The sequence below is a fragment of the Squalius cephalus genome, assembly GCF_949319135.1.
Source record: "Squalius cephalus genome assembly, chromosome: 25".
NCBI classification, from domain to species: domain Eukaryota; kingdom Metazoa; phylum Chordata; class Actinopteri; order Cypriniformes; family Leuciscidae; genus Squalius; species Squalius cephalus.
In genome coordinates this window covers 12,025,717-12,053,469 of record NC_137146.1, presented here as the reverse complement: position 1 = coordinate 12,053,469, position 27,753 = coordinate 12,025,717, and the positions used below count along the sequence as shown (strand labels likewise).

The 27,753-nt window shown below is 39.0% G+C and overlaps 1 protein-coding gene across 2 annotated transcripts; it reads right to left on the bottom strand.

The window, feature by feature from the left end:
* Positions 1 to 995: 995 nt before the first annotated feature.
* On the bottom strand, positions 996 to 26,132 carry boc (BOC cell adhesion associated, oncogene regulated). 2 transcript variants are annotated; one of them, XM_079863236.1, is made up of 19 exons: positions 25,925 to 26,132; positions 14,855 to 14,979; positions 14,183 to 14,464; positions 10,997 to 11,143; positions 10,187 to 10,330; positions 9,814 to 10,107; positions 8,711 to 8,983; positions 8,313 to 8,572; positions 8,030 to 8,195; positions 7,160 to 7,219; positions 6,748 to 6,957; positions 5,549 to 5,727; positions 5,350 to 5,449; positions 5,141 to 5,263; positions 4,843 to 5,025; positions 4,532 to 4,734; positions 4,314 to 4,402; positions 3,242 to 3,402; positions 996 to 2,929 (listed from the first exon to the last, which is right to left on the bottom strand). In XM_079863236.1, exons 2-19 carry the CDS (start codon positions 14,961 to 14,963, stop codon positions 2,793 to 2,795), a joined length of 3,120 nt encoding a protein of 1,039 aa, XP_079719362.1. In that variant the 5' UTR covers positions 14,964 to 14,979; positions 25,925 to 26,132; the 3' UTR covers positions 996 to 2,792. The 2 variants fall into 2 exon arrangements, with proteins under 2 accessions (XP_079719362.1, XP_079719363.1); XM_079863237.1 differs by having other exon boundaries at positions 8,036 to 8,195; positions 25,925 to 26,028.
* Between the last annotated feature and the right edge of the window lie 1,621 nt (positions 26,133 to 27,753).

Below are 27,753 nucleotides of genomic sequence, written 5' to 3'. Positions count from 1 at the left end.
TTTCAAAGATTTTGTCATACCTTTGATTTTAGGCTCAAATAAATATTCCTTTGTGTCACTAGATTTAAACTGCTGCTTTTAAATGCTAAGTTCTGTTCCAAAAACAAAATAGTTTTCTGCACAGTTAACAATTTAAATGTGACATAATTAAAATGTGTCAATTTCCTTAACTACATTCTGTGGCCCCAAAAAGGCACTGGACACTTACTTCATGCATTTAGTAAATACGATGAAATACACCAGTTGTTGTTTTTCTAGCTATTCTACTCCTGTGAATTTGAAGGGAGCACGACCTTGAGAACAGCTGATTACCCACATTTTTTATATCTAATGCAATTCAGACATTTTTAATTGTGACTTAATGTGTCCAAAAGTTTTGGGGAGAACACTGTACATTTCCTTTCTAGCTTTTGGACTAGCCTTTGATGTTTAGGAAAGAATTTACACTTTATCTCAAGCAATTTTTTAAAATTGTTATTTAGTTTACAGACCATGTTGGTGCCCTAGATAGACAATAGACATGGATAAATATTTGTGTGTGGGTTATGTATATGTTGATCTGCATATGTTATGATTAATGTTTGTTGTGCCTGACTAAAATATGCAATTTGGCAACATTACATTAGAATTATAACCATAGAAAAATGTGCATCTATTCTACGCAAACCATGCTCAAACAGTATGCCTTCAAATATGCTATTAGACGCACAAACATAAAAGATAAAAACAACAACAGGAAATATGATTTCTTTAGCTTTATTTACAGGCAATAGTGCTCAATCCATGTAACCATGCAGCTACACTTCTAGAATATGTTAGAGATTGATCATTTCCTTCATATTTCATGTTTATAACAGTGGGAAGAAGCTAATACTGATGCAGGAGAACTGCAGGTCTCCAAAAGTAAAAGTACAACTATACAAGCTGACTACATCAAACCAGTTTAGAATATAAAAATCAGCATATTCCAGGTAGGCGTGTTTATTTTAAGAATGTCTCGCATCCAGGCTACTGAAAAAAAATAAATACCTACAATATGGTCTCTTTTTCATAGTCAATATTACTACACACAAAAAGCTTATACTTTGCATATATTTGTTAACGCTTTTGTTAATGATGAAAATAGATAAATCTTAGTAACATATGTACAAAGCTGTAACACACTGCATCTCCATTCAAAAACCCTTACAACTGAGGACGCATCTGGAACAAGTTACAATCAAAAAGTTCTAAAACTGTTTATTTGTTGTGTGTATCTGAGTGTTAAAACCTCACAGTAGCATCTACATGCCATAAAGCTATTAAATGTTCGTGGATACAACATACTGTGCATAAAATATGTATACATATAAGGAGTACATATACACATACATTATATTGCCAAAAGTTTTGGGACGTCTGCCTTTACAAGCACATGAACTTTAATGACATCCTATTCTTAATCCGTAGGGTTTAATATGGAGTTGACCCACCCTTTGCAGCCATAACAGCTTCAACTCTTCTGGGAAGGCTTTCCACAAGGTTTAAGAGTGTGTTTATGGGAATTTTTGACCATTCTTCTAGAAGCACATTTGTGAGGTAAGGTACTGACGTTGGACGAAAGGCCTGGCTCGCAGTCTCCTCTCTAACTCATCCAAAAGGTGTTCCATCGGGTTGAAGTCAGGACTCTGTGCAGGCCAGTCAAGTTGGAAAAGGAAAGGGCCATCCCCAAACTGTTCCCACAAAGTTAAAAGCATGAAACATTAAGAGTTCCTTTCACTGGAACTAAGAGGCCAAGCCCAACCTCTGAAAAACAACCCCACACCATAATCCCTCCTCCACCAAACAATACAGTCAGGCAAGCACCGTTCTCCTGGCAACCGTCAAACTCAGACTCGTCCATCGGATTGCCAGACAGAGAAGCGTGATTCGTCACTCCAGAGAACACGACTCCACTGCTCTAGATAATTTGAAGGCCACACAAAGTTTGGAGGTCTGTAGCTATTGATTCTGCAGAAAGTTGGCGACTTCTGCGCACTGTGCGCCTCAGCATGTGCTGACCCCGCTCTGTGTTTTTACTTGGCCTACCACTTTGTGGCTGAGTTGCTGTTGTTCCCAATTGCTTCCACTTTGTTATAATACCACTAACAGTTGACCGTGGACTACTTGTGGAAGGAAATTTCACAAATGGACTTATTGCACAGGTGGCAACCAATCACGGTACCACGCTTGAATTCACTGAGCTCCTGAGAGAGACCCATTCTTTCACAAATGTTTGTAGAAGCAGTCAGCATGCCTAGGTGCTTGCTTTTATACAGCTGTGGCCATGGAAGTGACTGGAACACCTGAATTCAATGATTTGGAGGGGTGTCCCAATACTTTTGGCAATATAGTGTACATCGGCATACAAATAATTTTAAAGTCAATTGTCCCAAAGCACTGCAAGTTACAACATTCTTAATGAATGGATCATTATCATAATGCCCAAAAAGCATTACATTTCCCACCAGCTGTACTTCAAACATCAAGAGATGCTTGCCAGTGGAAAACCTGGAGCTTATTACTGATACTGTATGATGTTGAGGTGTCAGGTTGTTCCTATCTCACATGAGGATCAATTATACAGCATACTTATAAAAACGTCCTGGTGGTAACAGACAAACATACCAAAATATGTATAACATCTGATATAAACAACCAATATATACATTCTAAAAAAATGTACTATGTACAAACACATAAATATATAAATATAGCATCTGTTATACAAAAATAAATATTTTCTCTTCCCGCCCCCCTTTTTTTCTACAGTTTCATCCATCTTTTGAATCATCCCTGGTCCCTTGTTCCTCAAGCTGCTTCATGTTCTGTGTTGTTCCCACTTCCTGTTGCTCAGCATATAGGAGCAACTGGTTTATGCCCGCATCAACTGTTGTTAACAGGGGCAAGTCTGTGGGGAGAAATGCATTCAGATTACTCATCTACTCTCTAATAAAAAAATATTAGGTGTATTTTCGAATGCTAAATTTGAACATGTTTGACAATTTTCACCCCCTGGGTAATTATCAATTATATGCATTTAATAAAATAATTAAATGTACTACAATTTTTCTATAACAATCTAAAAAGTAGAGTGGCGAACGTGTGTAGCGGCCCGGGCCAGATAGTATTAACTCATTCACCTTAATTCATTTTGTCTCATTTTAAAATCGCAGTTATTTTTGACATTGCCTTTGTTGTAACACAAAATAAGCAAACGCACCAGCAGTGACCTCCCCTTCCAAATTAACTTCTTCAGTGAGGGAGTGATCGGCCTGCATGGAGTCAGGACTCTGAGGTGGATATGTAGGTCCCGATAAGCTGAGGACCTGCAAGGGGGAACCATCAGACACATAGCATCCCTCTTCAGGACAACCGGAGACCCTAAAAGTAAGAAAAAAAGACTAAGTTCAAATTTAATTTCAGGGTTTCCCTAAAAAAACTTAAATGTCACAGTATAACAGTCACCATGAAACAGCATTCGCAACCCATTTTGACTCCATAACATGACAAACAATCAATATTCAATGATGAATAAAAATGTAGGACAGGACTTGATTTTATCTATCAGGAATCAGGAATCAAAAGCACGTATTTTGCTTTTTTATTGTACCTTTCCTTTAGTGTGTAATATAGCTATTTGTGCATGTAAACGATCTGTAAAGTAACAAAGCACACCAAATGGAGTTCCTCTTTCCAACAGAAAAAACTTGCTGCCTCATTTGTAGTCTTGCTAAATTTGCTATGTCACACATTTGCATACTGCCCGCCAACTTGCTGCTTTGGCCCGCCCTCAAAGAACAAGTTGGCTGATTTCGCTTTGTCTCATCATCGGACTCTTATACAACAATACGGACGCCACAGTTACCATAGATATAATACGGTTTACAGCTACTCATGAAGTCTCAGGAGCTGAAACTCGATTATGGTAAGTGGTTGAACAATCACAACAGACTAGGCCAGCTGACCAATCAGAGCAGATTGGGCTTTTCGGAAAGATGGGTTTTAAAGCGATACGATCTAAAACAGAGAATTTCAGGCAGAGGGTTGAAAGAGGTTCTGCAGCAATGTACAGTATGAGACACATTTTCTTTTAACCGTTTCCTTGTTTCACAGACAGGGCTTAGATTGAGCCAGGATTAGGCCTTAGTTCAATTAGGACATTTAGGTAGGCTTCTATGAAATGTATTCAAGCAGACCCCAAGAAATTAGATTGTTACCTTTAAAAGAGAACAATATGGGCACTTCAAAGGGGTGATTTCTATGATAAAATGAAGCAATAGAACAATTCTTACCCATTACAGTAATTGTGGATATGTGGTTGCTGATTGGAAAGTTTCTGAGGTAACAATGCATCACACTCCAACTCATTGTCAGCATCCTCCTACAAAAGAGACGAGATTGAACATCAACGCAATACAATACCTTCCTTCGCTGGTCTAATTCAGCAGGCCAAGAAGTTTATTACTGTGCTGAACATCACAAAACATGAAAGGTCAAAGTGAAAACTTACCCGGTGTCCAGGAAGGCGCTGTGTAGTGTATTTCCCATTGGGAATGTATTCTCCTTTAGGAGCGTAGACAGTGTGGGCAGATGTCAGATGGGGGTCTAAAGAACAAGGCCGACCTAGAGCCAATCCTTGCAGGGGTACCATTGTGTACTGGCATGGAGAAACTGTAGCTGCCAACGCTGGAAAGCGCATGTCTAAAGTTTGTTCTGAAATAACGAGAAATACAAAATTCATCCAGGGTTCCTTGTCTTAACATATCTTTGAATCACTAATGAAGCTCTTTGACTGTTTTAATGTTTCTAAACGGCACTCACTTTGTTTGGCCCAGACTCTCCACAGACAGATTGGGATGAAGGCTACGATGATGAAAACGAATGCTCCGAGTACCACACCCACAATGAGGTAAGGCAGATCACCAGGCCGAGGAACAGGGTTTCCTGGATGGTCGGGTCTGGACGATGAGGTCTCTGGAGGTGTGGTCCTCTGGTGAAGGCGAGCTGTAAGTACATACAGATGTTCACACTTAAGATCTGTGTTGTCAGAAGAGATCTTTGTTCTAGAAAATGGCTGAGGTGCGGTTCGGAATGTGAGTGTGAGGAAAAGGAAATGAACCTTTAGTTTCTAAAATGACGACATTTCCGAACTCGCTCTCGCCCCCTTCGTTGAAACACTGCATCTTAATGTCGTAAGCCGTCTCAGGCTGTAGGTCAGTGATGGAGTGCCAGTAGCGGTCACCTAAAAAGAGCGCCAGACCATTACATTTTATATTCCTTTAATATATAGTTGAGAAATTTAAAAATAAAAGGAAGGACACGACTAACCTTCCACTATATCCTTTTTGTAGTCACTGTCATTGTCGCTATCGGTGGGTCGGTAGAAGATGTAGAAGCCATAAATGGGGGTGTTATTGACTGCTGTGTACTGCAGAGAGAAAATAAATATTTATTTCAAGGTCTGATAATCTCAGGTCGCATTTCTTGAATTTGACAATGTAAAAATGTTTAGTGAGGAAGTGCTTACCGTCCATTTCAGGATGACTGTGGTCTCATTGATGGCTTCAGTGTAGGTGATGTAGGGTCCGTCGATAGGACGTCGGTTTGGTGGACCACTGCCCACCACTGTGTAGGCTTTAGAGGGAGCGCTCGCTGGACTCTCTCCCAACACGTTAACGGCCAAAACTCTGAACTTGTATGATGTTCCTGCGATGCAATGGAAAGAACAAGAAATAAGTCAACTTCAAGTGAATCTCAACAGGTTTTTAAGATCATGGAAAACATGAGTTTGGTCTAGTGTGGCAAACTAATTAGGAAAAGCTACTTGCCAAAGTTTTTTTTATGTGCAACTAATGTTTTGTTTAAAAAAATGAGTTATTTAAAGTGACAGTTCACCCAAAAGTAAAATTCTATCATTAATTACCCTCATATCGTTTCAAACCCGTAAGACTTTAGTTCATATTCAGAACACAAATGAAGATCTTTTTGGTGAAATCTGAAACATTTCTGCCCCTCAACTAACACTTTAATGCTTCAAAAGTTCATAAAGAGATTGTAAAACTTATCCATTTGAATTGAGCAGTTTAGGCCAAATATTCTGAAGAGACTCGATTGCTTGATATGATGAACAGACTGAATTTAGGCTTTTATTCACATTTAAACATTGATCAGCGAACAAGCTCAACTAAACCTGCTTGACGGGCAAGAACAAATCTCATTGGTTCTCGCATGTCCAGCAAACATGATTGAGCTTCCGTTTACCACAACTGATGTGTGAGTTGATGAATGTGAATAAAAGCCTAAATTCAATCTGTTCATGATATAAAGTGATCGTGTCTCTTCAGAAAATTTGGATTAAACAGCTGAATTCATATGGATTAGTTTTATGATCTCTTTATGAACATTTTGAAGCGTCAAAGTGTAACTGCCAACAACAGGGACAGAAATTTTTTTGGGTGAACTATCCCTTTAAAAAATTTGATTTTGTTACATTTAACTAACATTAAAAGTTAAACAAACTGTTTTAATTTAAAAAAATATATATATATATTATCAACTTTTTTTTACATTAACTTTTAAAACAAATTAAATAAACACTTTCAAATATGCCGATTTATTTGACAATTTTAAAGCAATATATTAGTGTGACACTCCTGATTCACCATATTTTTGTCATACCATACTATCAGCATGATAGAACTTATGTGAAGATGATCTAAATCTCACCTTTCTCCAGGCCTGTTATCTCGACTGAGAGGCGAGAGGGAGGGATATTGTTTACAGCCACCTCCCACTCTCCACTGCCTTTCTTCATTTTCTTGTACTCCACACGGAATGACTGGATGGGGAATCCACGGTTCCCGCGAGGGATCCACGTCACGTAGGCTGAGGTCTCGGTGGCCATGGAAACAGTGGGTCTGTCTGGAGCTTCTGGAGCTGAAAAGACAAAAAAAAAGTTTTTCAATAAAGTAACAGTAATGTTAGCATAATTAATAATCATAATATTATTAATCAGAAAAATGAATGACACATATTTTAAGCTGTATTTAATGTTACAGTTCCTCAGTACTTTACTGCAGCCTTAAAGAACTACAGCAAACTCATTATATTATAATCATAGGGGCAAACGTATACTCACGTGTGAGACGAGGTGGCGCATCTGGTGTTTTTGGAGGCCCTACGGGTCCTCCTCTTCTCCCTGCAGACCAAAATTAAAGAGACACTTTAATTCACCATTTCACTCTTTTTTTCATACTACAGCTCAGATATTTAAAAAAGTGTACTTTGTTACACAACTCTGAATAATTGATTCTGATGGGTCAATTATTCTGAGGCGAAATATTTTTGTATAATGACCACTAAATTGTAAATGATTAATATAACTGACTACCTTTGTAAAATGTGTACCTCACTACCTTTTTATAACAAATTAAATAAACAGTTTTATATATGCATATTTATTTGTCAATTTTAAAAGTGATTTATTAATTTTACAGTTACATTTGCTCGTTTACATACCACTATCTCTTGATTATGGATCCTGATTGGACAATCATGGCATTCTGCAGTGAAATATGATTGCTAATGCTACTAAAGCACTACTTTAAACAAATTAAATAAACCGTTTTAAACATTCATTATTAAGCAATAAACAGTTGAAATATGTATTAACTCATTTACATTTTAGATATTTTTCTTATAAATAAACTGATAATTGCTCTTTTTCATACTAATATCTCTGGAATACTGAATTCTGATTGGTCAATCATGGCATTAGTCGGTCAAATTAATTTCAAACCCATATTTCTTGCTAATTAATTTTGTTATAACTTAAGTAGACGAGTATTAGGTGGGATAAAATGGGTCATTATAGAAAAATAAACCGCTTCAAGAAGATGCTCCTCCTCTAAACATCTGGGTCTTGACCTTGAGTTTATTTAACATTAGAAACACAAATTTTCAAATGTTGATGCAGAAAGGTAATCTTAAAGTAGCTGTATGGCTATACATTTGCCTGTTCTAAAAGTCATCATCGCGGGCTGCCCAAGTCCAGCGCAGTTCTTAGCGGCCATCTCCACTTCATAGAGGCTGGCAGGCAGCAGTTTAGTAAGAGTCAGTTTGTGCTGGAAGCCTGAAATGGTGTTAGTGGTCCACTCTCCGGGAGATTCTCCAGCCTGCCAGACAGAAAGAAATACACACAATGAATCAGAGGAGTAGAATCACATGACAAACAAATTGTAGAGTGAAACGACGCAGATCACACTGTACAAATGAACTGGGCAGTGTTGTACCTTTCTGTACTTGATGACATACTCCAGCACAGGTGTTCCTCCATCATGACGGGGTTTCCAGGTAAGTTCATAGTAGTCGGCCTTTCCTGTGCGTGGCTGACTCAGGATGACTGGAGCTTCGGCGGGAGAGACTCTGACCTCAGAGCAGTCGAAAGGCAGCACTGCACTGGTGGCCACAGGCTTCAAAGGTGGCTGTTCCCGCAGCACTTTATCTGGGCTCATCGGTCGAATCATGGGCAGCTTACCTGACCGTGACGGCACTGAAATAAATAAGTTAATTAATTAAAAATAGAAAACACTACTACTACTATTATTATTAATAATAAAAAGACAAAGGTCACTTTTTATCTATATAATAATATACTAAGTTTGATCATTTTCAATGAAGTGTTTTATACCTGTTGGGACAGTGAGAAGTCTTGTGGCTGCCTGTGAGCTTCCCACACCATTCTCCGCCATGCACTGGTACATGCCATCGTCCTGCGGGCCGACGTGGAGCACGCGCAGCACCTGCGAGGACATCCGATGGCGTGGTGACGGGCTCAGGGGCTGAGCGTTGTGGAGCCACACCACAGTGGGAGTGGGCTTGCCACTCACCTGACAGCTTAAACGCACCGTGTCGCCCCATGCAACGTCTTGCTGCTGCAGCTCGACACGCACCTGAGGAGGTTCTGAAAGACCAAAGAAAGGAATTTCAGAAAGATGTGTCAAAACATCAAAAAAAATTGAAAAGCATAAAACAACAAGCATTTGGATGGTTTAACAGCACAAAACATGAGTGCTGTTTGTGATGGCATGCTACTGCAGAGGAGTCTGTGATAGACTGGGTTCTTCTCACCCTCTCCAAAAACTTGATGGTTGGATGCTAGTGAATCAGCTCGAGCTCATTAGAGCAACAGCCAGAGCGGCTTAATTAATCACAGCTGCCGTGAGACGAGCCCACAAAAACAACCTCATCAATGTCTCAGAAACTCAATCCTTCTCACACACACACACACACACACTCTTTCTGTTCAGTAAATGTACTGTGGGTTCTTTTAGATGCTTATTATCACATTTATTCACTAAGCCCTCTGGTTCTGATACACGCTTATTATCTTGAAGCAGGATTAAATGACTGGAAATCGAAATTTCCACACACGTAATATGTTCCATCACTGCCCTGGTTCCTGCTTTTCAAACCCCACTACACTTGAACAAATAATCAAATAAATAACCTAAGGGCCACTAGCCAGATGATGTTCTTGCCAGTTGAACAGTTACAACAAATACAAATGTTTTTTTAAGAACCATGAATTTTAACATTATACAGTTATTAGAGCAATTATAGAATATTTTAAATGGATAGAAAAAAATAAAAAAGACTTAAGAATTAAAATGGTAACAACATTAACATTATTTAATGCACTTTTGAACTTTCTATTCATCAAAGACTCCTAAAAAAAAGTATGATGGGCCATACACAACTCTTAGTGTTATTCTCTCTTGAAATCCTACTCACCAAACACCTGCACGTCGTACAGCACCCTAGCAGAACTCGCAGAGTCAATGCCGTTATCAGCGTTACACACGTAAGTGCCCGAGTCGCTCTCGCTTGCTGCATCAATCAACAAGTTGCTCAGTAAGAAGCGGGTGTTGTTGAGATTTCGCAAGTCCAGACCGTCCTTAGCCCATGTGACCTGTGGAGTGGGAATACCGCTGGCCACACACTCAAGTACAAGTCGCTGGCCTTTGTTCACCATAATGGACCGAGATGCAGGTGGATAGATGATACGTGCGGCCTCAGATGTTGAACCTAGACAAGATAATACGTGTCAATTTTATGTCAACAAAACTGACAGAATGTGTTCATTTTATGCTTTGTGTTCACTTACGTCGTATTCGGAGACGATCGGTAGAGGTGGAGGTTTTAACTTCCTGGGTGACAGGGTTGTAAGCAGCACATATATAGGGACCCTCATCGTCCTGTGTAGCATTAGCTATTTGAAGGTTTCCTGATGGCATGATCAGGTAATTCCCTAGGACACAATCAAAGAACCAATGATTAGCATCTTTAGGCCAGGCTAGTATTTTTCAACAGAATTTAATTTAAGAATCTAGAACATTCCTTAAGGTAATTTCCTTAAATCTAAGCTGTGATCTTCCCCATCATTAAACTGAATATTTGAACAGCTAGAGTAATTGCAAGAAAGACAATCATGCTAACAGGCAGCGCTTTGTTGAGTGGACAAGACCAGACAACACGCAAAGACTTGATGTCTCTCAACAAGACAAGAGCTGCCAAACACTCAAATACCAGAATCGGCTTGTGTGCATTTAAAAAATTTGAATAAATAATTGAAGCAAATCATATTTGAATTCAAATGATGTGGCTCGTAACAGATGTAATGATGTAATGATTAATGATGATAACAGTGGGCTTAAATTTTAGCCATAAATACTTTCTACATAGTATACTACAGAGTTACAATGTCTATGCCAAGCCAATAGCTACCGGAGTACTACTTAGCTCAGTAGTACCTAGGTAGCGAGTTAGAAACATGCACAATTCTAAAACTTATTTGCTCAGCAAGATCATTAGTTAAAATGAAAGAGAAAACTGACTGCACAAAGACATAAATGGCCATGGGTCACAGGACCCTTGGTTGAGAACCACTGGCGTAGAGAATGTTTGTAAAACGCACCTTTAGATGTCTCCAGCCACTCCTGTTTGACACTGTAGCGGACCTGAGCTTTAGGTTGACTCTCAGGCAGATGACACTCGATCACAGCTGTGTTCCCTTCATCCACCTCAATTTCCTGCTGGTCATCTGGCTCAAAATCTCGCATTTCTGCACGGAAACAAACAAGAGTTATCATACAAAGTTTCTCAAACATATAGCATATTTAATAAAATAGGAAAAACAATGGAAATCTCAAACGTCCAAATGCTGGTTTTGAGCGTTTCAAAGCTGAAAGCCTCTTTGTATTCCATTCAGGAAACTGAGAAGCTTTAGAGTGCATATGCTTAGGACTTTTACTGGGATATCGAATGGGCAGACACCCAATAGCTCTGAAAAACAGAGACAGAAAGTCTAGCTTCCTTAAGCTCAAGTCAGCCCAGGCTAAAATGAGGTCAAAGGCTAAAGGTCACCCATCTCTTGAGTTTCAAGAGAGGAAAAGCAGACTGGATTGCAATAAAACAGAATAACTCTGTCTAAGCGAGTCTGTGTGTCATTCTGTGAAGGGAATATTTTCCAAAGGCAGACAGGGAAAATTGCTCAGCGCTGTTCTGAAAAACCCCGAACTTAATCAAATATCTCCCCAACTGTTCATTACTCCTCTCACAAATCAAATTGTTTCATTGTTCTCCAGAGTTTAGTTATATTCCTTGGCGTCTGAAATGTCTCTAAGTTATGTACAACAGAGCCAAAAGATCCGTGAGGTAAAGATTAAAAAAGCTCTTTGTTAAGTATTCCTGGAAGCAAAGACATACAATGATGGATGAGAAGAGCACTTAAATAATCAACATCTGATAAACTCTCTAACACCAGCTGCATCTGTAATCTCAAAGTCATAATCGCCTGGTTTTTTGAAGTGAAATGGTTTTTGAAATCATTTTTTTGGGAGATGAGAATTCCAGGATCCATTTGCTAAATCAATCAGGGTCTTTTTACAGCCCACCGCCCCAAACCTCTCCTAAATTCCTCAGTGCACAGCTTTTACCCCTCCTCTGACTGACTCCCCCATTTACCTCCTTCTCCTCAAAACATTCCTCCTCCCTTCAGGTGTGTGAGGGGGGGAAAAGGAGAGGAAAAAAAGAGGGAGAAAACATTTAATTAACATCTTGTTAACTTTAATGTAATAAAAACTAAATAAGCCATTTACACTTTGGGGTCAGTAAGTTTTTTAATACTTTTATTCAGCAAGGATGCATTAAAATGATCAAAACTGACTGTAAAGACATTTACAATGTTACAAAAAAATGTCTATATGTAATCATAGAACATCAGAAGACTTGGAATATAGCACATGAGTCTTTTCTGCTGTTTTATAGTGAACGAATGAAATAAATTGAAAAAACAGTGGCAGACTATGAAGTAAGACTACTAAGTAAAAACTGTGAAACACACGTTTATATGTTTCTAATATGTTTGTATTTATATGTGAGGAGGTAAAGGGTGAATATGTGGTTTTTTTGCATGTGTGCGGTACATTATATGTCTCCTGGAGGCATGGAGAGCAGGGAATGCTGGGAGCTGTGCAGAATTAATAGTATTTATAAAATAGATCAGACGAGTTTCCAACTCCAATGCATGCTGCACGGTTACTTAGCATTCATCATTTTTATGTCTGGGGCCGCAGAGCCTATGCGTATGAGCGCTCATGTTTATATGACATTTAAAACTCATACTGCGATGATACAGTAACTATTGTGTGGAATATCACTGGTCAGACTACGCGTAGCCCTGAAAGATGATTTAAAAAAAAAACAGGTTCGGCCAAGAGTTTATTGAGAATTTGTTAAGCCATGTATTAAAAACATATGTGAAGAGGTGTGCTTTTTGTGTGAGCGAGAGAAAGAAAAAAAAAATGGGAGAGAGAGAGAGCGCCGAAGGAATGTTTCTTGGCTCGAAGGACACGGGAGGCTCGCTTGTCTTTGGAGGAATTCAAGAGGAGAGTTTGAAATAATGCTCAGGCAGGCAACGGCCTCCCCGGTGGGAGACGCTTCAGACAGGATTCCTACAGAGACGGATACCAGGGAGAGCCAAGCTCTTTCACAGAGCAAAAACAAATGGGCAGACCTTTGAAATATGGAGACATGAGACAACTTCAGGCTCGCGATCACACGCAGCGCCCTCCCAGAAGAACCGTCCAACCCCTGGCAGACTAAGGGAGGAGGTCTTTATTAAATTAGAGTGAGGGGCCAACGTGGGATCATAAGAGACGAGGGGCCCCAGCTAAGAGCTTGCATCTGTAAAGCCCCTAGCTCTCGACTCCCAATTCATAGACCTTATCAATTACATCTCACACATGTACGAGAGTCAAAGTAAAACAAGGCTGAAAGTTAGAAAAAACAAATGAGCAGTGAGAGGACTGAAATCCAATGCACCATTAAATGCCATGAGTAGAAACGCAGATAGTTTGAGAGAGCAAAGTCAGGGGGGTGAATGATGTCTGCTTTGTGAGGTGAAAATGGTGTCAAGAATCTCATGTCGCGTCTCATCTTGACAGAATATCCTGCCTCGACTAGTCTGCCAAACCTGCGCTCCTCATACTATCACACAAACAAGCATGCATCCGCACACAGTTCTTTAGAATCTCGTGTGTGGCACATATTCACAAACTGAAGAAAAAAAAGTAGTTTCTTTGTACAGACAGTAAGATGTTCTCACTTCCATTTAGGTTCAAGACGTTCTTTGGGTCGTTCTTAAATCATGCTGGAGAACATGATCATAAGTCATTCAATTTACTGCATCCTTGCTGAAAAGTATCTTGAACGGTAGTAGTATATGCATGCACAAACTCACATTCACCTCATTATACTAACAAAAAGTTGCTCAATGTTTCTTTTTCTGTCTTTCTTTTTCCATTCTGTCTCTGTGTAAGAAGACAGAAGCAGTGGAGAACAGGGAGGAGGCCCTTCATTAATGGGGCCCGTGGTTTCACCCGTACACACACGCACAGGCATTATGGTGGGTCACATTACACACCCCTTCCCGTGCTCCAACACTGACTTAGGACAAACACACACACACACACACACACACACCAGCAGTAGAACTTGGCCTGGAACACAACCACACACTGTAGAGCCCTTTGAATTCAGCACAGAAAATTTTCAAAGTTCATACCAAGTGACTGGCGCTTGCAAAAGTGTGTGTACTCACTAGCTGCAGTAACGTTGGCTGGTACACTAGCGCAGGACCCGACGCTGGTGGTGGCCACACACTGGTATCGGCCTATGGTGAGGTTTGTAAGGGAGGGGATGTAGAGAGAACCGGGCCACACCAGCACTCCCAGCTCCTCGTTGCCCCCAGCTGGCAGCTCTCGACCGTTTAGACGCCAGCTGATGTTGGCATGGTTAGGCAGGGCGCTGCACCGCAGGGTCACGCTGCCCCCCAGTTTCTGTACCACAGAAAAAGGCTCCTCTGTGAAGACTGGGACATCATCTAGAAGAGAAAGTGGAACACAAGTATGGTGAATATATTTTCATTTTACATTGCTGATTAAATGTAGATGCTTTTATCCAAAGCAACTTACAAATGAGGAGAAAATTAGAAACAATCTAAACAACAGTAGGGCAAAAATATGTAAAAGCTGTAACGTCCCAATTAGTCTAGCACAGTACACGTAGAACCACAAGGTGCGTTCACTTAAGTCTGAAGTAGTGAGTTTGTATAGAGGTGCAGAAATAGTGGTTGTTCTGTAGGCAAACATCAGTGCCTACAGAACAAATATAGCAGTTATTTTAAAAAAAAGGACTATAATAGGTGCTGGATCGGCTCAAATTAAGCTTTATGAAGTTTTAATGAAGCAGAACCAAGGTGTCAGAAACCCACCTCTAACAGCAGCACTATCCTGCAGGCAGCACAGCAGAGCACCCAAGGCACACAGCGCTCGAAACTTCCGCTTTCTTTCCCATGGTATCCAGTCCAATATCCCAGACATCTTCCATGCACTACCCCTGCGAGAGAGAACGAGAAAGAGGTTATCAGCTGAAAATGTTGTTGGTGTGACATTATATTGCGAATAAGGAGAATATAGCAGTGAGCCAACAACACATACACAGTCATATAGTTGACAAAACGACTAAATTCAGCATTATTCATCAATGCATTACTTACTTCAAAGGCCAATGCAATTAAAGTGAGCACTTTTCAGGGGAGCTCATTTGGAGCACTCTATATGAAGACACACACCAATTCAAATGTTGGGGGTCAGCAAGTTTTTTAAGGAAATTAGTATTTTTATTCAGCAAGGACAAATTAAAATGTTCAAATTGACAGTAAACATTTAAAATGTTACAAAAAAATTATATTTCAAATAAATGTTATTCTTTTAAACTTTTTATTTAAAAAATTATATATAAATCATGGTTTCCACAAAAAAATTAAGTAGCACAACTGTTTTCAATATTGATAATAATAAGAAATGTTTCTTGAGCAGCAAATCATCATAATTATAATGATTTCTGAAGGATCATGTGACACTGAAGAGTGGATTAATGATGCTGAAAATTCAGCTTTGCCATCACAGGAATAAACGGCATTAAATATATTATAGGCTAATTGAAATCTTTATTTCAATTTGTAACAATATTTTACAATATTATTGTTTTCACTGTATTTTTGATAAAAGTAAATGCAAACAAAAAAACTGACCAACCGGAAACTATTGAATGGTAGTGAACATGACTGATCACTACTGAATGAAATGCAATGACTCTGAATAGCAAAGTTTACCTTTATGCATCATAAGAAAGTTTACAGCTGTTAAAATTGTTGTGAGAAATATTGGTAAAAAGGATTCCCTCTAGGTACTCTAAGTGAGATTAAGTGAGATTTCAAATTGTGCACCGTCTCAACAAAAAATAAGAATATGTAAAAATAAAAAAAGGAACACTTCCAGTGTGTTTTAAGATCCTATGTCAGGTTAAATGAATATCACTCAGGATCATATGATCATTAACCGCAAAATTACTTTCTCAACGTGATGGCGGTCTGTACACTTAAAGCAGGGCACTTTGTGAAGGGATTCTCTTGCTCACTTTCATTTGGAATGACCCTATGAATAGCTTTCCCATTGTGCCTTCAAGAGCGCAAAAATGGCGTTCTGCTACTCCTGAATCAATCTTTCCTTACAAGCTCACAGAACTCATGCTGAAACACACATCCGCTGGAACCCACATACAGCAGGCCGAACTGTTGAGACGGGTGCCCGGATAAGAAGAGGGGGAAATCTGAGCCCCCTCACTCAGGTGTAACCGATACCGGCGGGTTCAAAAGAAAAAGACCTGCACACAAAGAACAATGGGGTGGGGGTGATATCATTTGTTTTTTCTGGAAATATTGAGTAGTGTGATGTGTTCTCTACAAAGACGCAAACCGAGAAAGAAAGAGAGCGAGTGGAGAGGGAGAAAAAGAGTAATGGTTAGTGTATTAACAGTTAATGCAGGAAAGGGAGCATTTCTCTCCCTCGGCTCTCATTGCCAAGTTTCCCGAATTCTTTCCTGTCAGGTTAAACTAACAACTTCCCGTCAGGAGGAGGAGGGTGGTCCATTGCTCCCAGACTGCAAATCTCTCCCTCTCTCTCTCTCACATACACAAACACACACACAACTCTACTCCCATCAATTGTAAGTAATGATTAATGAAAGCTCACAGAAAGATTGAGAGCTCAAACATGGGAGGGAACCACACGACGCAACTCAAGAAAAAAAAAGAAAAAACTCTACAAAAATAAATGAAGTCTACGTCTTGGGATTCAGAGTTGTTTTCCTGGAGCTGGTAGGTACATAGCCGTTAGCTATTAGCCAAACTCTGCTGACGGAATAGAATGTGTGCCATTTACAGACTTTGGGGTTGGCCCTAAATAAATGTTTTTCCGTTTCCAACACCAGAAATAAACAAGTCTTGCAGTCTGAATAACGCTGCAGAGAGATGTTATTTAGTCTGACTGATCTGGAAATGTTGGACTAATCATTTTAATTGCCGTATGTGTTAAAACGCTGATGGATTTTGCCGTCCGATACAACATTAGCCTGTTTGTTTTTCATCTCTGAAGTGGAAATGGCATGACGCTGATTCCAGGCACACCGGGGAACCTCACTGGGTAGCTAAGATCATCCTGACCTAAGCAAACACTCAACAACTAGTTTCTACAACATTAAGTGAGCACTTAGTCAAGTTCTCTATGTTAAGTTTAAGCTCTGTCACGATTCGTCAGCTTTAATCAAGTCAGTGATTGGCTCATATCACTGCTGTTTTTAATATTACAGCTAAATGATTTACTACCTTGTCTGATGCTATCAAACTTACTAAGATTAGTAATACTACAACTCGTGACATTGCTACTAATACTACAACTACATCTATTACTACTTCTGTAGGTGCAGATGATTGTTTCAGTTGTGTTTTGACCCACAGTGACTGTGTGGGATGGAAGTACAGTCAGTTGCTAATCATTCAGCCAATGAAACATTGAAAATATGTCTTTCTACAAACTTCCAATGGACAAACACCCAGACAAAACATCAATAAATTATTTTTTTCTGATGGGCTGCTCAAGAACAAAGTTCAGAATCGTTCAGATTTGTAATTGCTCTGCCAATATTTACACTAGCACAAAATAAATGATTAAACAAATAATAAATGAATACATTTTAGCAACATTTTTAATTTTTTTCAGAGAGAACCTAATGTTTAATGAAAATATTTTTCTTTGCAAATAACTTACTCAAAGTGATGACCATGAACATTATTCTCACAATTTAAAAAAAAAAAAAAACTAATTTAAGTTAGCCAGATATAGCATTGCCTTGACCAAATATTTAAATCCATAGTCAAGTTCTGTTGTGTACCTGCTGGGTATCAATCATTCAGCCAATGAAATCTTTCAAAAACTTTTTTTCATAGGCTGGTAGAGAAAGTAGTTCAGATTTATAATTGCCCAATGCCCAGCCAATATTTCTGTTAGCTAAATAAATATATATATAACAAAATGTATAGGCTACATATAGCCTAGCCTATATATAGACACATATACATTGACAAACACACACATGCCACAGAACTGACTCGATTAGGCAAGACAGCTCTGTTATCCAACTTGAAACTCTGGGCCATCCTTATTGATGAGCTCTACTGAATTGTGGAAATTAGACTAGATGTTTGCATCAAAAAAACACTAGAACTACTCAGACTATCAGGCTCTTTGCAGCCAACTAAGCTGTGCTGTCAACAGGAACAGGACAGCTGCCCTATAGGTTTGGAAAAGGCGACAATAGTCTCTCCTTGGCTGTCAAGCCACCTGTCTCAGGCGTCAGAAGTTATCCCCTTGAACACACTTGCTTTATTCAGACGCACATGCACAATCCAGCTCATGTCATCGTCTTTGAGACAAACACTTCACATTCATATCAAGTCGCAACTGTAATGGAAAATAATTTATAGCACAGCCATTTTTTTTTTTTTCATTCTTCACCAAAGGGCACAGGGGCAGAGGGAGTCAAATGATACTGTAAGTGAAAAATGTGATGTGGTATAAGTACGTGACCCCTTCAGAGAACCAAGATCGCATTGATCTGAGCATCTGGATAAGGGCTGTACAAAGGCATGTGCATTTAGACTGTTTATAGGAGAAAGGAAGAGAGACAAAAAGCATAATACTGAAGTGACTTCATAATGCCTCTTTGTCACTAAATGGAGTCCTTTCTTCTAGGGCCACTCTGGTCACTATTGTCCTCCAGCCTGTGTGAAATTCATTTTGACAACCCTACTAATTGGATAAAACTGCTCTCTGCCGGCTGTGGGCCTCCCTCATACCGTTCACATTCCATCTGCTTTCCACACAGAGGGAGGAGAAGAGTAACGAGGAGGTGAGGGGAGGAGGTGGGGTCTAGCTCCTTCTGAATATTTATCACCCCGCTCCCTTCACCCTATTTATGTCCTTCAGACCCCCCCCCCCCCCCCCCCGGACCCATCCTCGATTCTCCAAACATCACAATACCCCCCCTTTAGATAAACACATGCGGTGTCAAGTGTGAGGAGTGCTGGGTTCAACTGCCCGCGCGGGCCCATGGCCCACAATGCCACAGCACATATCTACCATGCGGGAGGCCCGTTGCTCTGGGCGACGGTAACAGGCAGAACGCACCTTAATAGAGTGGAGAGTCATTGTAAAGCAGTGAGCCGGCGCACGGACAATAACCCCACGGCCCCCTGTGAAAGGAGAGACGTTTCTCAGAAGGACCAGAGGAAGAGCTGATGGGGGCTGCTCAATGGACAAGTAAGGGCTGCAGTTTTGGGCTGGAGGAGGAGGAGGGGGGGATAGCCAACAGTGGTTAGTGGATATGGGGGTGGGTGTAGGGGGGGATCTAAGCTTTAGGGATCCAAATTAGAGAGTGGATGTCAACTGGTGATTGACCGAAGAGGGGGGAAATTGAGATGGTGGATAGTTGAAGTTTGCTGGCCATTTGGCTGAAGTAGCCAAAATGGAGAAAGTACAGTTCAGAAGGAGAGCACACTGAAATGATGGCTTCCCAACAGATTAACAACGCACTAGGACTAAGCGATACAGCTAAAAATTCACTATTTTACACCCTTTTATATTCTGTACACAGAACATCTCACGAATGATTTATGCTCTGCATTGGCAGAAAATAGATATTTTTCCAATCAGAGGAACCACCATTTTGATCAAACTTCCACTGATGTACAAGAGTACAAAAGTTTGGGGTCAGTACGATTTTTTTAATGTTTTGAACGTTTTTTCTGCTCATCAAGGCAACATTAACTTGATCAAAAAATACAATAAAACAGTAATATTGTGAAATATAATTGCATTTTAAAATAACTGATAAAATGCTATTTATTCCTGTAATGGCAAAGCTGAATTACTTCAGTCTTCAGTGTCACATGATCCTTCAGAAATCATTCAAGAAAGATTTCTTAGTATTGTCAGGTTGATATTTCATATGATCAATATCTTAATATTTTTGTGGAAACTATGATATTATTTGTATTAGTTTGTTTGATGGATGGAAAGTTCAAAAGAACAGCATTTATTAAACTTTTAAAACATTATAAATGTCTTAACTGTCACTTTTGATCAATTATGCACCTTTGCTGAATAAAAGTATTCATTTCTTTAAAAAAACAACAACTTTTGAACGGTAGTGTAAGTAAATTTAAACATTGAAACAAATTTTAAAAAGACATGTTCCACATTGGTTTTCAGTAAATGAACAGAAGGAAGAATTTCATTTCTTTGAGTTAAAAAACACCACAAACAAAATCAAAAATCAAAAATAAATCATTGTAATAAATGAAAATGTAGCGTAGAATCTTCAGTAAAAAAATGTAATTGATTATCCAAACAAATAATTTAATCAGAGCTCTGAATTGATTCACTAAATCATTTAAACTGATTCACAGAAATGAATACATTTTTTTATTAAATCAGGGACACAATTAAAAGACAAAAAAGGACTGTGAAACTAATCTAACAGCATGGTCTTTAGGAACCAAATAAAATGTGCATTGAAATCATTGCAATATTTTAAAGTGCTGATTCACTGTATGTCACCAGCAGATTCATCATGAATATCCTCCTTAACTCTGGGCACAGTTCACCTGCTGCCAAAGCCATGACTTTACCTTCAGGGCTCTTCACCATCACTAATCTTCTGGAACATTCTCATGGCTCTCAGAACAGATTAACAGGTGTAAGCAAAGTAGAATCTTTTCCAGAACTGCCTAGACTCCCACAATACACCGGAGAGACATCAGTCGTTCCCATGCCGGAAAATTAAGCATCAAAAGCCACTAACAAGGCCAATACCCCCGCCATCACCGTACCCTTCAGTGTATTAATGAGCAACATCCACCCCTGCCCAAAAAATACAATAATGAGACCCACTCAAGGGATTAACGAGCAAAAGATCGAGCCAAGTCCAGGGGCTCTAATCAATTAAGCACCCTGATATTTGCATAATTCATATAACAAGGCAGCATTAACTAGCACACGCTAATTATTGAGTTCGGGCACTAGGATGTGAGCAGGATGGTCACATGACCGCATACCTCCGTTCGGCCAGACGATGGGAACTGTCAGTTAGGATTAGACTGACTCTGTTTTCATGCTGCTCCCCACCAAGGCAGGTATTATAAGAGGTTCAGTTCACAAAAAAAATCCATTTACAAAACTGCCTTGGAGATGCTTATTAGAAAATATTGTCAAGTCAGGCAATCAGTAAACAGGTTCAATGAACTTAGATCACTTCACACGCATCTTAATACAAATGAAAAAAAGAGCGAATGAAAAAACAGTAGGTTTTAACAAAATAGCTAAAAGTTGATTGTGCCTGTACAGATAAACTCCTGTGTGAAGGAAAATATGCCATGAGGATATATCAGAAAAACGAAAAGTCATTGATGGATCTGGAATAAATGCACAATTATTTAATAAGGTGTGTGTGAGTGTGTGTGTCTTCATGTTTTTCTATCCCGGTGGGGACTTTAACCTAAAAGCACACTGACTCATGGGGACTTGTGTCACTGTGGGGATCTAATTTGAGGTCCCCATGAGGAAACAAGCTCATAAATCATAATGAATGAGTTTTTTTGAAAATGTAAAAATGCAGAATGTTTTCTGTGATGGAAGGTTTAGTGGTTAGTGTAAGTGTAAGGAGATGGAATATACAGATTGTACAATAAAAAAAACATTAAGTCTATGGAGAGTCTCCACAAAGAGAGTGTTTGTGTGTTGCTCTAATTTAAATAAATAATCACTTTCATAACTTTTCAATAGCTTAAATACAGACCAAACTACAACATATTCAAAAATCCAACATAGACCTTCTGACTTTTCAAATTATGACCAAACACTTCACAGGGGAGGACAAATGTTCTGGCTCCACAAACACTATATAAAGTTCTTTACAAAATAAAGAACAGCTATTAATACAGAACATATTTTCTCGTAAAATCAGACAAAGCTTGTAGCTGTGCAGATGAGCGGTCTGAAGGAGAAGAGAGCGGAAAGAGAGAGAGAGAGAGAGAGAGAGGGAAGAACGGAGGGGCCCCTGTTGCTCTGGCAGCTTTTCCATCATAGTGAATGGAACCAATTATAAATCTAAAGCAATTTCTCCACATTATTCAACAGGAACTCAGTGAGCTTAGACTGCCTGCGTGCTCGCCAGCAAGAGTCCAGAGCCAAAGATCGGGAAAAACAGGCAGAAAGGGAGAGGAAATTAAAATATGTAATAAAAATCAAATGTACTAATATTGTTTGTAAAGTACTCGTGCAATAATGCTCTGTTGCTTGAGTGAATGGCTGTAAACAGCACTGATTCAAGCAAAATAGTCGATAAGCAAACAAAATAGGACATTTAAAGCTGAAAAGTGTCTAAAAATGTCTTTTAAAAGGTTTATTATGGTTAAGGGTCAAAAGACTAGGACTTTCAGAGCCATAGGTCTGGCTTTGGCAGAGGAAGCCCTTGTCAACTGTAAACACCTGCAACATTCATGACCACACAGTTTGCAGACACATCAGAAGAAACACCAACCACATAATAAACAAACCCTAAACTGGAAAACAATACAGTAGCTTTTGGATTTTGAAAATGGTGTCCAAAAATCATGAAGATGAAGAAACAAATGCTTTTTTTAAAAACTGCTGTGCTGATGGACGTGTCACCGGCATCATACACAACTTTTCAAAAGTTTGGGGTTAGTAAAACGTTTGCTTTTGAAAGAAATTAATACTTTTATTCAGCAATACAGTTTTGCCACCACAAGAATAAATTACATTTTAAAATATATTCAAAGACTAGGCCTAAACAGTTATTTTACTCTGTTGTAGATCAAATAAACCTTGGTCAGCATATGAAAAATGTTACTGACCACTTTGAATGAATGTAGGCTATATTGCATGGCAAAAATCATAATGCACAAGTATACAGGCCTCCCTATGTTTAACACAGACAATTTTGCTTTGGTAATTTAATTTGAAAGTATATTTTCAGATTTTGCATCAAAAGTGATTTTGACTAATTTATAAGAATTATTCAGAACATGAAAGTGGCGTATAATCTATACTTGACAGATAATGAAGACAACTGTGTGTGTGTGTGTGTTTCAGAGCATGTGTGTGACTGACAGTGAGCTATAGCTCTCTGAAGGCGAGTTATCGAGAGAGTGTGAACGGTCTTGTGAGAGCGTCTCCATTACTCCGTGCTTGTCAAACGATGCTTAATCTTTGTACAAATATCAGCTTTACACACACTGAGCTGTTTGTCTGCAAACAGTCGCTGCTTACTTACCAGGGTCTGGAGTTTATCAATGATCTCACCGCCTTGCAACAGACACACTGACACAAACAGCAACGTGCCGCTATGTTTGTGCGTTTCCTTGATGTCAGAGACAACTCTGGTCAAACAAGCGCTTGACACGACACAGTTATAACAATGACTGGTGAAATGACAAGGTAACACATTAGCGAGATTTCATAGGTTTTAGAGTAAAATTAAACGTACGACATGCTCGGGTTTTCCAAGAAAACATCAACCAAACATGAGAAAGTGAGAAAGCCAACATGCCACCAGGATGTCCAGGTGTTATCAAGGGCCTAACGAAATGGAGAAAGCCCTGAAACTACATTACCTCGGCCAGGTGCGGTCCCAAAAGAGACTTTATACTTTAGAGGCAATTATTCTTCACTGCGGGCTAAAAATTGCCTCTTGACAGCTGCCATACTTTTGAGCTTTGGATAATTCAAAGAGCGTTTGGAAATAGCAAACTGACACCCTGTGCATTCCACTATGAGAAGATAATCCTGATTGGAGAGCATCACACACACACAAACCCGCAGATTGTTGCCTTCGGGCTGTTATGACTGCATGAATATACCCGCTGAAACAGACATGAAAGCCGACCTGAAGGAGTTTTTTTTTTTATTACGTAGCCTTCTTCTGCAAATTAACAGAAAAGTTACACCCTTTAAGCAAACAATAAGTCGGTCCAAAAACCTCTGAGGCAACAATAAACTTTCACGTCCAACAAGACTAATCAGCTCTCATTTGGTCACACACTAGAAATCAGTTCATTATGCTGATGTCTACAGCCTCGTTGTCTATTTTCCTATGAAAACAAGACATATGTCACATCCCTGACATCTCTACCACGCTTGATACCCGATCAGCCTCATCCCTCACATCTAATATGCCTTTATCATGCTTTCCAAATCCCCAGACGGGCCTCTCTGGCTCAGCTATGGGATACCTGTTACACTGAAAGAATGCGGAGCAGTGAGGGCATGTCATCTGAAATCTGTGCATCCATCTGTGCATAGCTAATAGGCCTTCCCAGCATTATAACCAAATAAGGTCAGAGGCACTATGAAAGCCAAAAAGATAATCAGACTGGGATCAATTATGGAACAATTTTGATCCACCCGACCACCAATCATCTTGAGCAAAAACCAGCTACCACAGTTTTTCCTCAGATTGAATTCTTGGCATCCGATTCTGAGCAGAGCGATCTGGCTCACAAGAATCTATCAAACTAGTTTGAAACAAACGCAAGGTCAGCCAGCATTCCTCTCAGTTGGCCAGTTTTTCGAGAACAATGCAGCACCTGGGCTCAAACATTTTGAGGCGCTGATAAACTTCATTACCAGCATTGTAACTGTATTGTCTTGTTGTGACTCTATGACAACCATGATGGACTGTATGAAGTTTTCCACGCAGAAGAGGTGTGCACAAATAAATGAGAGATCAAACCTCTAGTGGTTCATCTCAATTAGGTTTGGTTTCATTCCCACATTAAAGCATACAATGAGCAAATTACATTTTATAGACCAACATTATAGTTTTGTATGGCCTATGTTGATCATTTTCATAATAACCAAATCATTAGACTACTAGAATAAAACACAATTAGCATTAGGAATATTTTGTTAATTATTATTTATGCATTACCATGTATTTATTATGCATCTATTATGTGCTTACTAAGTTGTTTTGCAATCTAAATAGTGACAATTTTATTTGTGTTCTAACAGTTAGCTATGTCTGACAAATTGATAACAGATTAAGAAGAAAATGTGTGAATATCGGTAAATAATATCGGTTAAAATTTTAGCCCTTATATATTTCTATGTAACTGCTACAACACTGATTTGTAATTGTTTACAATGATATATTTGACCAACAATCATCAATATTAAAAAACTTTTATTCTGAAAATTAGATATCCAGACGTCCAAATATTAATAGAATAACAAAATATATAGAATACTAAACTTTGAGTTATTTTTTCTGTGTAAAATTGCGTTGAGCACAGTAAAGTCAACTACTATACAGCTGAATGAGGCCTGTAAAACTATGCCAAAAGTTTTCATGTAACGTAGAGATGCTCTTACACATCATAATACTGACAATAATAGCAATAATACATCGATATAAGCATACAATATGATCTCATAAATACAGACAAATACAGAATTTTGCCTATGATTAGCATTGGGGAACAATGAATATTACACCAGCATCCAAAGCCCATTTAACTAACTTTTTATTGAAATACCGTCACAAATACGATTACTAAACCATTTTCATAGAAGAAAAAAATAGCAAACGTAACCTCGAATCTATTACAGCATCTGATAAGAGTACGTCGAAACAAAATAGCTATTTTGCTAACACCCGCATGCTTTTACAAAAAAATATGTAAAAATGCATCTTCTTGAGATTAACAACACGCGATAATTTCTACATGTAGAGTATTCGCAATAGTACAAAATGTAGGAAATTTTATGCAAAGTGAAGAAAACTCGAGAAATCTATTAGAATAGCATGGTGGGGTTCCTAAAAACAAGAGATGTTTTGGGGGGAGGAGAGAGAGACTTACCAAAAACGTGCAGTAGTTTGCAGTTGAATCCACTAGTTTTTCGTTGGTCGACTTTTCCCAGCGGTTCTCGCTGTTTAATCCAAGAAAACTGCAATTCCTCTCCTCCTTTTCTCCGCAAACCGCTACTGCTTTAGTAATTTACTACTGCAGCAGCACCGACATTTTCTTCGGCTCCCCAACTTCTTGCATTGAAAGGACGTTTTTGGATGACTGAGTCCTGGAACAATTCTCCCTTTTGCGAGCAACTTTTCGGGTCCTCCCACTTCCCAAGAAGGAGGAGGGATCAGAACAATAAAGATTCCTTCCCAAATCTCAGCGCAGTTCACGCTTGTCTCGCCTAAAGAAATACGTTTTAAAGCCTGAGTGGAACGTTCGTAACGAGAACTTTGCGTTATCTTGCGTGCGAAACCTAAACGTTCACAAAGTTACGTGCGCAGGATACGGAGCCCCTCCCCCTCCCGTTGCCTGTCTCTGTTCTCCCTGATTTGGTATGCGCTCGTACCCGCAGGGCTCGCATTGACCCCAGTCTATTGAAGCGACAGTCCCGCAGGCGCAGCTGTGCCGTGTTGTGCGGGAAAACCTCACCGTGAAACATGGGTCTCTCAGAGCCACTGGGTTCATTAATAACCGGCCATTCGGGCACACATCACACGAGAACAGACGCGGTCGGTGGTAACGGCACTAAAAGACCTCCCACACTATTTACCTGAAGGGGCATTTCAGCATTGAAAGCTATGGCAAACAGTGTTTTAGTAGGCTAGTTATTTCTTAAAACTAAAATTATAAATAATTATTACAAATGCTTATAATTATAAGTTTTTAAAATGACTACTATAGATAGCCTCTTCTTACTGTAATATTCCTATAGTTAGTTCTTATTAATAAAACACAAGTATAGCCTATCCCAAAGTATCTTAAAAATCACTTTACAATAATCAAGTTACAATAGCATTTTTTCTAATCAAATAGCTTAAAATCACAGTTTAAAAATGAATAGATATATAAAAAAAATATATATATACAACTTTTTTTTAATAGACTCTAGCCACTATAACAAGTATCTAATGCATTATTATAGTTTCAATAAAACTGAAAAAGATACTTCTGTATTTCACTGTAAAAAAGACATGATCAATTAGTCATGATAATATGATTTTACATTACTTAAACTCATCAAAATAAGTTAAGCCATTTTAAACTTTATTTTAAGTTATACGAGATTCAACACATTTTTTAAATGACTTACACAGCCATGTTTATTGTACCTATTTTTTTTTTTAACAGTGCACTTAGTAACAAGATACTACAAAGTAATTAAGTCTAAAAAAAAATACTAAATTCCTTGTTTGCGTGTCACCTGTTGCTCCTCAGGTGAAAGTTGACGTGCATGAGCCTGTTATATGGCGATGTGTGTGGTTGGTCTTGCCTGGTTTTTTTGCATGCCATGTCAGAGCCACATGTTTTTCTTTTTGGTTTGCTTGGCATGAGAGCTGGTGTTATAGCAGAGGATGAATTAGACTTGCATGCTTATTAGCTGTGCAGGCTCTCTGCCCATGTGGACACAGCTGCAGTTGACACACCAACAATCAGACCCTCTCCAATTTACACACACACACTGCTGGCATGCACACATGCTGTAATTGCTCCAGTAATTACAGGAACCTCAATACTGTTCATTGTTCAAATCATGTCATCAGTCTTAGTTTGCAGGTGGGTCTAAGCTGTTACCACTAATAATAAAAAAGTATTAAGGACCTATGTGTAATATACTATGCCTGTCTGCCATAACACACAGTTTTTAAATTCAAGTTACTGTGGTGATAGAGAAC

Bases quoted from the DNA above. Each gene is read 5' to 3' on its own strand.
- boc (XM_079863236.1), bottom strand. From the start codon at position 14,963: ATGTCTGGGATATTGGACTGGATACCATGGGAAAGAAAGCGGAAGTTT. The intron at 14,465-14,854 runs GTGGGTTTCTGA...TTTCTCTTCTAG, and splicing joins GGATAGTGCTGCTGTTAGAG to ATGATGTCCCAGTCTTCACA. The intron at 5,026-5,140 runs GTTCATTTCCTT...ATGTACTTACAG, and splicing joins CGTCATTTTAGAAACTAAAG to CTCGCCTTCACCAGAGGACC.